Raw genomic sequence first — 12382 nt, forward strand, 5'->3', positions numbered from 1 at the left:
AGTATTTTATATCACGAAAGTAATTTAGCCACATACGTAGAAGTTGAACTGTAGCTTGCAGTTGGAAAAAATTTAATTCAATAATTTTCACAAAGAACGATAGGCGTTACAAGAAATGCGCTCTGTTTAAACAAAAATCGGACAATGCTAGGAAAAGAAAAAGAAAAAAAATCAATTTCGAATTGAGAATGGCACAATAAACGAGACCGAAGTAAAATCGACACGTCTTTCACACGCTACAAAAGATTTACCCAACCCTTCGTGGCGCGCACCCGCAAATCCGTGGCGCGTTGATTTCTTTCAGTCGCACGCACTATATACGCACTTCAATTCGCTTGCGCACTCTCGCCCCGTGTTTGTTTAATTTAGCGGCGCATTGTCGCGCGCCGGAGGGGCATCCGGGCTTTCCGCCATATTCGCGGGTGCCTCGCAGTCGCATGAGTAATACTCGATTCGCGAAGTCGCCTGGGAAAAGAAGAGTGGGATGATGCAGCTTTTGTGCCAGATTAAAATGTTTGCGAATGCTGCGTCGAGCTTTCTAAATTTCCTTGTGGCGTGTTTCCATTCCTGTCCCCGCGCGAAAATTATCGAGCGCCTTTCGCGCGTATAAGTATTCAACACGACGGCTTAGCATTGCAAATCGGATGTAATTTCTAATAAATACAAAATTTCAAAAAGACATTTAAATCCAAGATTTTACATTGAATTCAAGGAAATTTGTCAAGTCTCGATAAGGAACGTTAACATCTAATGTTACATTAACACTGACTGCATATTACGTACTTTTTCTAAAGTGGATTATAAGTGAGAAGAAGTGTACGATATATTTTTGTTAAAGGTCACGATAAAATCACGGTAAAATCACGATAAAATAAAATTTTTACTAACGCAGATTCCTTTTTACCTTCGAGCGTCCTTATAAACATAACCAAGTTTGTGCCGACATCTTGCAGCGGATTGAAGAACTGCTACAGACTGCGGTACCTGCCTTACGCATTATTGATCACAACTTCCTCCTAAATGGAAAGTGTACGTACAATAATAATCATTGTGTTAAAAAAATAAAGTTAAAGGAATTGATTTCATCACATTTGTTTATTTATTAAAGCAATAATAAATTACTAATTAAATAGAGCATCCCTAATCGTACAGCAAATAAAAAATCATTAATTTTTACAATAAAACATGTTATGCAATAAATAAGTAGTTACATTTTACAATTTGTAAATGAAAAATTATAAAATTAAACCATCACATATTAACTGACCATAAGTTTGTAATAGTAGCTTTCTTTTTTATCGTCAGTTAGGAATAAATATATTACCTATATTGTCATTAAAATGTAAATTTTCATTATCTTATTTACAGTCCAAACATTATATGGAACTTTACTTAACTCAACATTTATACGGGATAATAGCTTTCCAAGTCGAATTTATCTTAACTAATGAATATGTTTCAATGGTAATTGTGATTTTAATGAGCTTAGACGCGACAATTGAACGAATAACGTTCAATTAATTAAACGTCATTCATTCGATTACTCCATGAAGATTGTCAGAAAAAAGAAAGAAAGAAATAATTCGGCTTGGATGATTATCACACTTATGATTTTTAAACAAACAGCTTAAGACACTTGATTAGTCTCCACATCTTCCGGGCAATTTTTTTGGTCTGTCCTAATGAAGAAAGCTCGAGTGATCTTATTCTTATCTAAAGCTTGATAAGCTTTCTCCAGAGTAGCAACAGGTGGGTGCTGCTCTCGGGTCAGGATCCAGGCATTCCGTGTGCTAAAATTGAGATGAACAAAAATGTAAATCTTTTCTCGGCAGTGAAGTATATAAATTATCATACCTGAAGATGCCAAAGTCAGAGCAGCTCCACACAACGGAGTAAGTAGTGTAATCAGTGTCAAGAATCCAGTAAGGAGCGTCAAACTGTACCGGCAAAGATGGAAAAGCAACGGACAATTTAGCCTTTTCCTGTGTCTTCTGTGCAGCGTAACCCTCGATGCTCGTTGCCACTCCACTTCTGCGTAAAAACAATAAGATTGTTTCTAACGCCCGCACTTTTTACGAACAATTGTTTCTCTTACTCTACGCATCCTATGAGCATACTTACAAAATTGAGATTTGCCTGTTGGCGACGCTGATAGTGCCGTTGGCATTGACGTTGTAGGTTGCGGTGACGCATTTGCCACCGAACTCGAAGAAAGCAAAGTAGCGCTCTGCTTCGTACCACTTTCCCAGGTACTGAAAGTCAAAATGGTTTTACCGTGTATTATAATATATTGACTGCGATTTTTACTTGAAAATCCGTGGAAATTACATATCTGCGAGCTTTTACCAAATGAGTTTACGCACTATTACTGTACTATACTCGCGCCCTATTTTTGTTTTACTGTTATTTATTACATTATTTATATCATGCAATAATAAATATACGTAATAGCAATGGTTTTCTACAACCTCAATAGTAATACATTTCTACATTATATATACTTTTGATGCCTCTAATAGTTTCATTAATTAAATTTACCGATGAAATATAAATTTCACACTTCTACATACATCATACAGCTATTTCAACGTATACGATAATTCAAAATTTCGCGCTCTTTCATTGCATCATCAATCACAACGCTGCATGTCGGCGACTCGTCAGATTTTAAGATAGGACAAGCCAGCATGTAAAGTGAATTAGAGTCGAGATACTGCAATTTATGCAATGAGATTTCTTTTTCAACTGATCATCATAGTTGTTTTTAAGAAACTCGATGGAATGTAATAAATCATTAAATTTGTTAAGAGAATGTTGTAAAAAAACGATGATTTTAAGCGATTTTCAGTAGTTTTGTTGATTATAAAACCGCTATATTCTTCCATTTTGCGGTATCACGAACAGACAGGAATAACTATTATGATATAATTAGAAAATACTGTGTCAGCAAGTCTATTTATGATAGTCGAAGCAATCATTTTAGAAACCAGTAACATCGGTGAAATTGAGTTTGATTTTATGGACCTTTAAAATTAATGTTGTATAAATGATCGGAAATTATAAATGATAGTGAAAAATGTCAGAAAGTTAGAACTTTCTTTTCACTATAAACTATTATTCTTCCTTGTAATAAAAAATCAATTGCTAAAGTAGAAAAGATTTTACCAACAGATTTTTGTTTTAATTTAATCACAACCAATAAAAAAAAAGTAAATAGAGTAAATAAATAAAGTAAATAAATAGATAAAGTAAACAGTTTTTACCTTTTGTGGATCAAAATTAGCCAACACTTCCACTTTCGGACATCCTCCCAAAAAAGGTACCTGAGCAGCTGCACTGCCGATCATAAGCAATCCTACGCACATCCACATCATCTTGAGCTTTATCACACAAGATTATAAAATCTGAAAATAAGTTCGACAATTATTCAAATAATACTTGGAAAATACGTGAACCTCGTAAAACGAAAAAAAAAACATTTGAAACGACATACAATCGAGTGAACGCGACGTGGAACGGGTGCGGTTTAATGTAGACGCGCCGTTGGTACGCTGGTTTTAAACTTGAAAGCGCGTTTGTTTTTTTCCCTCACCATGTTACGCTTGTGCTCATCTTTTATTACCGACGAGAGCGTGACATTTACAGATGTGAATAAATGGCACTTAAATAGCCAATCATCCAAGTACGCACTTCTGTGACACGCGACACGTAAGTTGCATTACATTTTTCTTGTGTTACATGCTAGCAAAAAAAAGGTTTGAACGTTTCGAAGAACAGTTTTATGCTTAATATTATTTCTATAAAATATACTATTCTGGAAGATTCTGATAAGATTTTGTAGGTACAAGGCCGAGTCATTCAGTCACAAGTTCAGCGGCGAATGGTTATTTGGGATAATAAGAATAAACCAAACTCGAACTTGAATGATACCATAAAAACGTATATTAATTGCCCGTTGTCAGAAGTTACAGCATTAATTTTATAACATTACAAGGCTATGCGATTCCGATGTCAAATAAAGTGCCAAAAAAGATGTGAGAAACTGCATGAAAATTGGATATGCGTGTGATGAAACACAAGAATCTTTTACTGCCCCTGCTATTTGTAATATTCTTGCAACGTTTATTCGCAGCCCCAATCATCAATCATTTGCTTTTCATTTACCCAAGTCTTAACGAGAATGAGTAATTTGAAAAAATCTTGTACCGCGTCCTTTCATATTTCTAGAAATGTGACTTGCAAAATAAAGTAGATTTTTTAATGGCGCACATGAGGCTTTTACTTATGTAATATTTTTCATCCTCGTTGGAAAATAACAGAAATAAACAGTGCCATCAATTTGGAAACTTTGATGATTCGTTAGCTTCATTTTTAGAGTTTCCAAGCACAAATTCTCAATTGAAATAATGTTATGTATATTTTGTTCGATCTACATCAGACAGATGATTTGTCCAAAATTTATTAAGCACGATAACGCATGTTAATCATAATTAATTCTTTGAAAACGTTTTTCAAAAAACGATCTGAAAAATAATGTCTCTTTTCATTATTTTAACAATTTTTCAGCCGACGACTACACCGCAAATTCAGGACAAATATAATCTTCAATAGAAACTAACGCGATATCCGTAAATTCGCTAACCTTGACCCAAAAATCATTACCGACTGTGTGTAGAATCATGTAATTTTCCTTTTGATTAGAAAAATGCTTCTATTATAAAAACTATCCAATCATGAATCAACTATCCAAGCCACGTCTCTCGATGAATCGAATAATGAATTTATCGCTAAAAATAAACGTGTGCACGTGGAAATACTGTCAAAGTAATAAGCGAGCGCACAAGATGAACATCTAAGCTAGAGGAACAAAATGTGTATCTGCTTGTCTACGGTACTTTAAAAGTACCTAACCGTCGGATATATCTCCTTCCCAACAGAGCGATCCCAGAGTCGAATTAACTGTTATAATCCACACTCGTTATGAAAACGCGGAAGCACACGCACACACACATAGTGTCCCAGAAACGTGATCTTTCACTAATAGACTTTACCTGTTGACCTTGAACTTGTCTCTCTCTCTAACACACAGATGCGTTCGACGGCGAAGGTGCCACACGACTGTGCTGTTCGAGGCTTTGATTTTTCATGTGTCGCTCTCTCTCTCTCTCTCTCTCTCTCTCTCTCTCGCTTGCTTACTACAATTCCATTTTGTTTACTGGGTCAGTAACGGTTAATGCCGCCAGAGAGAAACTGCGAGGCAGGTTCAAGAAACTCTGAGCTAATTTACCCGGGACCTTTTTGTCGCGTATGCGTGGATTTTTTTTGATTTTTGCCAAGAATGTAGCGGTTAATCGTATATCTCTCGAGCTTTCTGTCCATCTTTTTTTGTAACAATACCCAACGCAAGTATGCTGGTTGCGTCACTATATATTGTTTGACGTGAAGCGAGTGCACGTAAATGAAATTGTACGTGTGTACGTCATTACGTGACTTTTTTAGGAATGCATTTACTGTTTTTGCAAAAAAATACGCGGTCTACAGTAGATCGTTGATTTTCGATAAAAATGTTTAATTTTTAACTTGTCACTTAATAAATAAGGATCTTAGCGTGTCAATGAGAGTAAACGATTGATTAGTTTTTATAAAGAAGATTTTTTGTAACAATTTATTTTCACTTTTCTGAGTTTTTTTTTCTTCACGTCGATACATTCGTTGTTTTTTTTTTTTTTTTCATTGTCATTGCATTTTTTCGAATAAATAAATAATAATGAATGATTCGATGGATGAATATAATGAAGGCAAAGGAAATAATAAGGGACAATAATAATAATAATAAGTACCAAACAAGCGAGACTGGCAACTTTTGAGTCGAAAACTGTGAAGTCCGTTACGGTTTTTCTTCCCGCAAGTCACCGCTACAAGCCCGAGGCATTGAAAAAAAAAAATAATGAGGAAGTAATTGAAAAAGACGACGAGGAGTTGGGAGGAATGAGGGTTAATCTCACATTGTATATCGCAGCTCTATAAATGTGTACAGAAAGGAGGAGAAAGTGAGGTGAGGTGAGTAAGCCGAACGAAATGTTGAGACTATCTAAGGTTTGACGATCTCGATTTGCTCCTCGACGATTTGCTGTTTCTTCTCGTCCGCGACGACTGGAGCTGTTTCTTTGGGTTCATTGGCAGGCTTCTGTTCCTTGATGGGTTCTTTGGCCGGCTCCTTAACCGGTTCCGATGCCACTGCTGCCAGGGCAGCTTCTTGCTTCTTCTCTTTTGCTTGATCGGCGATCTTCATTATCACCTCCGGCACTGATTTCACGCTCTCCTCTGCTGCTGCTGCTGCTGCTGCTGCTGCTGCTGGAACTGCAATTATTACATTTTATCGTTATAACTATAATTAAGGCGGCGAAAAGAATTGTTATTTTCTTGTCGGATAGAATTTTTGTCAGTTCTGCATTCGTATTAAATGAAGTAGTCGTTCATCGGGCCGTTATTATTAATTTAAATAGAGGGGGTCAAACTTAAAAACAGTTTTAATTTCTTGTTACTAATAATTCCTACTGCGGTATTTCAAAGTCAACGTACATTCCCGAATATCCATCCCCAAAACAATTTTTCATGAATACCTCGCGACAGTGCTGCGTACCTGAGTACAGCCCCTCGCAATTACACTAACTCACATTCAATCTTTATTCTTTTATTGTGTGCGTATCTACCTTCGTTATCGACAATATCAATGAATAAAATTAAGCCTTTAACGTATGCGCGATAATCTGCATTCCAAACGACGAGCAAAAAATGAAGGAGATCTTACCAACAGGTTCGGGGGCCTCGACCGGTTTGGCCTTCAAGGCGTCGACCTCAGCCTTCCTTGTCTGGATTATGGCTTCAGGCGCATCGGGGGTGATCGGAGCACTTCTCAATGGCTGTGGTGTCTCCTCAGCTTCCTCGATAATTTCATCTTCTACTTTCGGTGGTTCAGTTGGTGCGGCACTACTAGCTTCGGCCGCCAAAGTATCGAGGTAAGCGCAATCGTCGTGGTTCGTCTTCACGAAGAAGATCTGGGATATCTTGTACTTCTGAAGCACTGCGTACGCCTGCAAATCAGTGCGTATTTTTTCGTGAGTCTACTTTTTTCGATTCACCATTGCTGATTTCTTTTCGAGCCGTGTCAACTTACCTTCTGCATGATTTCAATACTGGGATTCCTGGATCTGGTCATGATCCAAGCGTTCTGTGCGTGCACTGGGCCAATACCAGAGCAACTCCACAATACAGCGTAGCTGTCGTAGTCAGTGTCGAGAACGTTGTATTGAGTTTCGAGTGGGATCAGAGGTACAGTCGTGTACTTGACGTGAAGTTTACCTTCCTCAGTCTTCAACGGGGATTTTCGGATGACACCCTCGAGTACTCGTTTGATACCAGTGCTGAAAGAAAAATCACAATTCTCAGCGTCTCGTCTCTAATCGCTTTACGAAAGCTTCGACGATCGATACTCACAATCGGCTAGTGACTTCATTGGTAACGTGGAACAGCTTGTCGGGTCCTAACGTGTAGTTCGACCTAACGCAGCGAGATGCAACTTCGGTCAATTGGAAGTACCGCTCGGCTTCGTACCAGACTCCGGCGAACTGCAAGAGGTTTCGATGAATTATTCACGTCAATTTACGAACCGGTGAAATCGCGCGCTCTCGAGCTTGCAAAATTCACAATGGCTTGTACAGTGATATATAAAAATTAATGACTCCTTCTAATTAACACTGTTTTATCGCGGCAATTGCCGTGAGTGCTGACGATCTTTATATCTTGCGAACGCGCCGTAACGGTAAAGACATAATGAAAAGCATAGTCTTACTAGTGAAATATTGAAAAGCGATCTTTTCTGCTAGATTGAGCCTAAATTTAAAAATGATTATTGCATCATTGTGAATTTGATATTGGATGAGATTTGTAAACGAAAAATCAATTAAACCGCGTTTTATGAAATAAACAATTACAAAACGATCGAAAGAGAAGAAGAAACCAACTCACTCTTTCCATAGTGAAATTCTCCTTTGGCTGATATTCCGGGCAAAATCCAAGACTTGGAATTTGCGCCTTGGCTGCAACAGCCAAAACGACTAACAACAACACAACACTCTTCATAGTTGTCTAATGTTAAAACAATTTTAAAAAAAAAAGAACAGTTCTTTCTGTCGGTCAGTCTCTGTGGCGATCTCTGTCCACGGCTGCACGGGAGGATCTGCCGTCGTTGGGCAAACGTCCTCGGAGCCTTATATACCTCGGAGATATTAAGCGGCTATGGCAGCAGGGGGCAGGTAAGAGCGTTGACCGGCTCGCATCCCCTCTTATTCCAATCGAACAGCTTCACTCGCGCGCGCGCCTTCCCCTCCTTTCCTTACCTGCGCTTGTGCTGGCTCTGTATATTGTATACATGCGTACGGTACAAGCTTTTACGCTGATAGTCGTAGATATAAGACGATGCAGAACGTGGGAAATCACGAAATTTTTCGCTGGCACGATGCTTTTTTTTTCGGCCAAGCTTGTTTACGCCACGAAGGGCTTCGCCGCGTAAATATCCGTCGCGCGGGCTTTTTAATTAGGGAAGCCGATCGCGCTTATTTCTTTATCCGAAGGTGGATAATTGGTCGTTTGGGAAAAGGGCTAATCGATTTCTGGGATATACTCGGAAAGGTACATGAATTTTATATTTTATTGGCTGCCGCAGAGAAATTCGAAAGTGGGAGAAATTGCCGTCGTTTCGGAGGGCGATTAAAAGTGAATGTTTTACAGGAGCGATTTAAGGGACAATAACTTTGAAGCATCAAAATTTTAATTATGCTAATAAAAGCTCTTGCTGTTGCATGTTATTTCTTTGTGAAACTTTTAATTCCTTTTAACAATAGATAAATACAACAACATAGTTTACGATTAAAATGGAATATTTTTATAATTTTATATTTCATATTTTTTATAGACTTTTATCTTAAATCAGTGTTCCGGCTAAAAATTTCATGGTCAAATCGGAAAATCAAAAAACAGTGATGCCATTTCTGTAAAAATAAATTAAATTTTTATTTGTCAATTTCGTTGACATCGATAACGCAAATACTTTTTAGTGAAGCTGGGTAAGATGATAAAATCTACGTGAAAAGTTTACACTGGAAGAAATTGTACACTTTGAAAACAATTATTTACTATACTGATAGATACCTCGACTATGAGCAGCGTATATACTTATCAATAAGACTTGAAAAAATTCACTGAGAATCAAGGTACTCAAAAGCTTTAATGGCTGATACAGTCTTGAGCGATCATTTTCATAAAAATCCATCGCAACATTATTAACGTAACGTAACAACAAAAGTGGTGCGCAAAGCAAACGTTTTTACCTGCAGTTCTCGCGAAGTCAGGTTAGCAAGCGAAGAAGAAGAAAAATACGTGAGAGTTTCTTGCACTCGAAGCTGAAGAAGCTCTTGCTTCGCGACAATTCCTCGTATTCAGTAATCGTCTGCAGCGGAAAACTCGTGGTCGCCTACCATATACGACATCACACGCGGAGTTTCAAGTTCAACGGCGCGCCTCCTTTTTCTTTTTCGTACGTATCTTTTCTTTCTTGGCATCGAAAGTGCATTATCTGGAATTCGACGTGTGCGCTCGCTACTTTTTGCTCGCGCTCACTTATATGCGCTTAGAACGCATTAGACGAAGAGGTCGTTTACACTGTAGAGAGAGAGAGAGAGAGAGAGAGAGAGAGAGAGAGAGAGAGAGAAAGAGAAGAAGAGGACTTGGCCGTTAGGATACATTTGCATTTTTATTCATGCTCTTTCTCTTCGGCCTCGAGTGTTTGTGGAACGATCGACCGGCGAGAGACCCTCCTCTTCGTACTTCTTCGAGAGATGATGCGCTTGATGCTCATAAGGGAAAAAAAAACAACATTGATTTCCTGATTGCCAAGCTACATCTTTTTAGCTATGCGACTACTACAGCTATGAAAAGGGTTTGCCGGTACTCAAGATGAAGTAGCTCTGATTTTTTTCATTGCTGCTCTAACGGTATTTTACCTACGGTTTTGTTGTCGTTCTATTTTTAGATGTTATCAGCTGAATCATTATTGGTAACATAATTCCAGATTCGCTTCGATAATAATCAGCTATTGGTATTCCATCTCGATGAATTTTTAATTTTAATTAACTCTTATAAGTACAGTTTGGTTAACCTTGCCGCATACATTGTCAATGATAACCATATTAGATGATCGTAATGTTCATTTGCATATTACAACTAATCTGATAAAGATTCAGGTTATCTCAGCGGATCATGCTAATAAAGCTTAGAAAAAGATACGTTTACCTCGTGCGAAAACGCTATTCTAGGCTAACGAGGTACAGTTCCACTTACACAGAAAAGTTTTGGCACTGCTTACGCATTTGAACGATCCATTAACAAGTCAATGACTCACTGTATTTTCCGTTTTATTTTCATATTAGTACTTCGATTGACCTCGATAAGAAAAAACAATTTTTCACGGTATGAGTTTCGACGTAGATGGTGTCGATAACCTTGTCTCATCTCCAAACTTGCTTCAATAAAAAGAATTTCGTCACGCAACTACTTTGCATAAGACATTATGATTTTTTAAATGAGTAGAGTTTGATATTTTTTCAAATGAAAATGTAGACTACGCATATATAAAGCTCGTAAGAATTTCGGCAATGATGCTATCGATCTATGAATTCGTCAAACGTTATTCTACATTATTTTTGAATTTTGATCGTTTTATTATGTATGCTAAAAAGTCGCTATAATTATATGCTGACTTTTTGGCACATGTAAAATCAAACGCTTCTCAAACGCTATAACTCAAGCATATAGTTTCCAAGTTTCAATTTCAATTCATGCATAAATTTTAATTGTAGGGAACGTATTTTAAAAATGCTAAATAAATTTTCGTAAATTACAGGCATTGTAAATTTATTAACTTAGATAACACTTTATACTATTTTATGATTGTTTATCAAAACGTAATTATTAATCATTAATTTTTATAAATACATTTTTAAATTTGCTAAAACCCTTCGAAGAGTTTAAAATTTGTCGAGATCGAAATTTTAGGAAACTAAAAGTCACCTTGAATTACCCGATTTCTGCTATTCGACTTAAATAAACCACATAGGATATTTTCTATTTCAACATTATTATAAATTTTGTACAGGCGAAGAGCCAAAGACTTTATTTACAGTATCGCGAGCAAAGGAGAAAATAAGTCGGTAAAAAAAGTACCTGGATGCGAATTCCAGGAGACAGTCGCACGTGTGTATCTAAAAAGTATCCCGACTCATTTACTCTGTAAAAATTTAAATAATCCCCATAAAAAACCAACAGGATTAAGCCATAAAAGTCCTCTTAGGCGATACTCCAGCTAGCATAATGATAGCTTAGACGATAAGCTAATGATCGACCAATCGCACAAGAAAAGCCATATCGAAAGAGCCTGAGTAAGCGAGCATTAACAGCCCGTCGTAAGATGCTGATGTGCGTGTACGTACAATTCACCTGCGGCGGAGTGTGTCTGGAACGTAGCCCACCGATGGACTAACGGGTCTCGCGGCTGCGACTTTTTTGTAAGTCCAACAACACCGTTAGAGTCGTCGCCGTAGAGTCGAGAGAAGAGGAAAAGGGTGAAATACTAAAACACAACTATACACACGTTTGATATGTGTCGTGTACCCCGTGCCTGTAGAAGCACCGATTGATCTTTTGCAATATCGGCGTACCGTTAAAATCTCTTCCGCGCAAGAGAAGTAATGACTTTGGGCTTACGGTTTTTGATTTAGCGACTGCATGCAGTTCGCTCAAGAACGTACTGAACTTGCATCTTGTAGTACGTGTATGTTTGAGAAGTGCATTGGGTTATCAGACGCTTGTAACTGTTGCTATGATAATCATCTGGATTGTCAGCTCGACAAAGCTAGGAATTTATTGTAATTCAATGAAATTGTGTCACAGTTTGGCCTCTATTTTTAGAATAAACTTCGAACCGTATGTGCTGAACTTGTTTGGCAAGATTAATTTTTGCATATTTGTAATTTTTTCACTCACTCGGATTCCAATGTTAGTCGATACCAAATTGTCTTTTGAACATGGGGTCGCGATTTGAAACAGCCTACATTGTGATAGATTATAAACGACTCTTCTATTTTATCTCGAGATCTGAATAATATAAAAACCAGCATAGCTCTTTTTCTCCAGTCGATGATGCAAATTAATCATATATGAAGGCATCATTGTAATTGATATTACTTTATTATTTTACTTGTTCAATTATTTTACCATACAAAAACTATGAATTCATAAGAATGCTGTGCAATCTTAAATAGTTTTT

At 37.4% G+C, this 12382-nt stretch overlaps 2 protein-coding genes across 3 annotated transcripts; both read right to left on the reverse strand.

Annotated features, from left to right (window-relative positions):
- Window positions 1–1082: 1082 nt before the first annotated feature.
- Window positions 1083–5112, reverse strand: LOC131668851 (apolipoprotein D-like). 2 transcript variants are annotated; one of them, XM_058943316.1, is made up of 5 exons: window positions 5052–5112; window positions 3264–3404; window positions 2122–2252; window positions 1855–2031; window positions 1083–1790 (listed from the first exon to the last, which is right to left on the reverse strand). In XM_058943316.1, exons 2-5 carry the CDS (start codon window positions 3372–3374, stop codon window positions 1628–1630), a joined length of 582 nt encoding a protein of 193 aa, XP_058799299.1. In that variant the 5' UTR covers window positions 3375–3404; window positions 5052–5112; the 3' UTR covers window positions 1083–1627. The 2 variants fall into 2 exon arrangements, with proteins under 2 accessions (XP_058799299.1, XP_058799298.1); XM_058943315.1 differs by lacking the exon at window positions 5052–5112 and adding an exon at window positions 3494–3611.
- Window positions 5113–5734: 622 nt separating this feature from the next.
- On the reverse strand, window positions 5735–8221 carry LOC131668850 (apolipoprotein D-like). Its single transcript, XM_058943314.1, has 5 exons — window positions 8029–8221; window positions 7498–7628; window positions 7178–7424; window positions 6812–7094; window positions 5735–6360 (listed from the first exon to the last, which is right to left on the reverse strand). Exons 1-5 carry the CDS (start codon window positions 8140–8142, stop codon window positions 6092–6094), a joined length of 1044 nt encoding a protein of 347 aa, XP_058799297.1. The 5' UTR covers window positions 8143–8221; the 3' UTR covers window positions 5735–6091.
- Between the last annotated feature and the right edge of the window lie 4161 nt (window positions 8222–12382).

Source organism: Phymastichus coffea, unplaced genomic scaffold (genome assembly GCF_024137745.1).
Source record: "Phymastichus coffea isolate CEN01 unplaced genomic scaffold, Cenicafe_Pcof_1.1 PCOF00084, whole genome shotgun sequence".
NCBI classification, from domain to species: Eukaryota; Metazoa; Arthropoda; class Insecta; order Hymenoptera; family Eulophidae; genus Phymastichus; species Phymastichus coffea.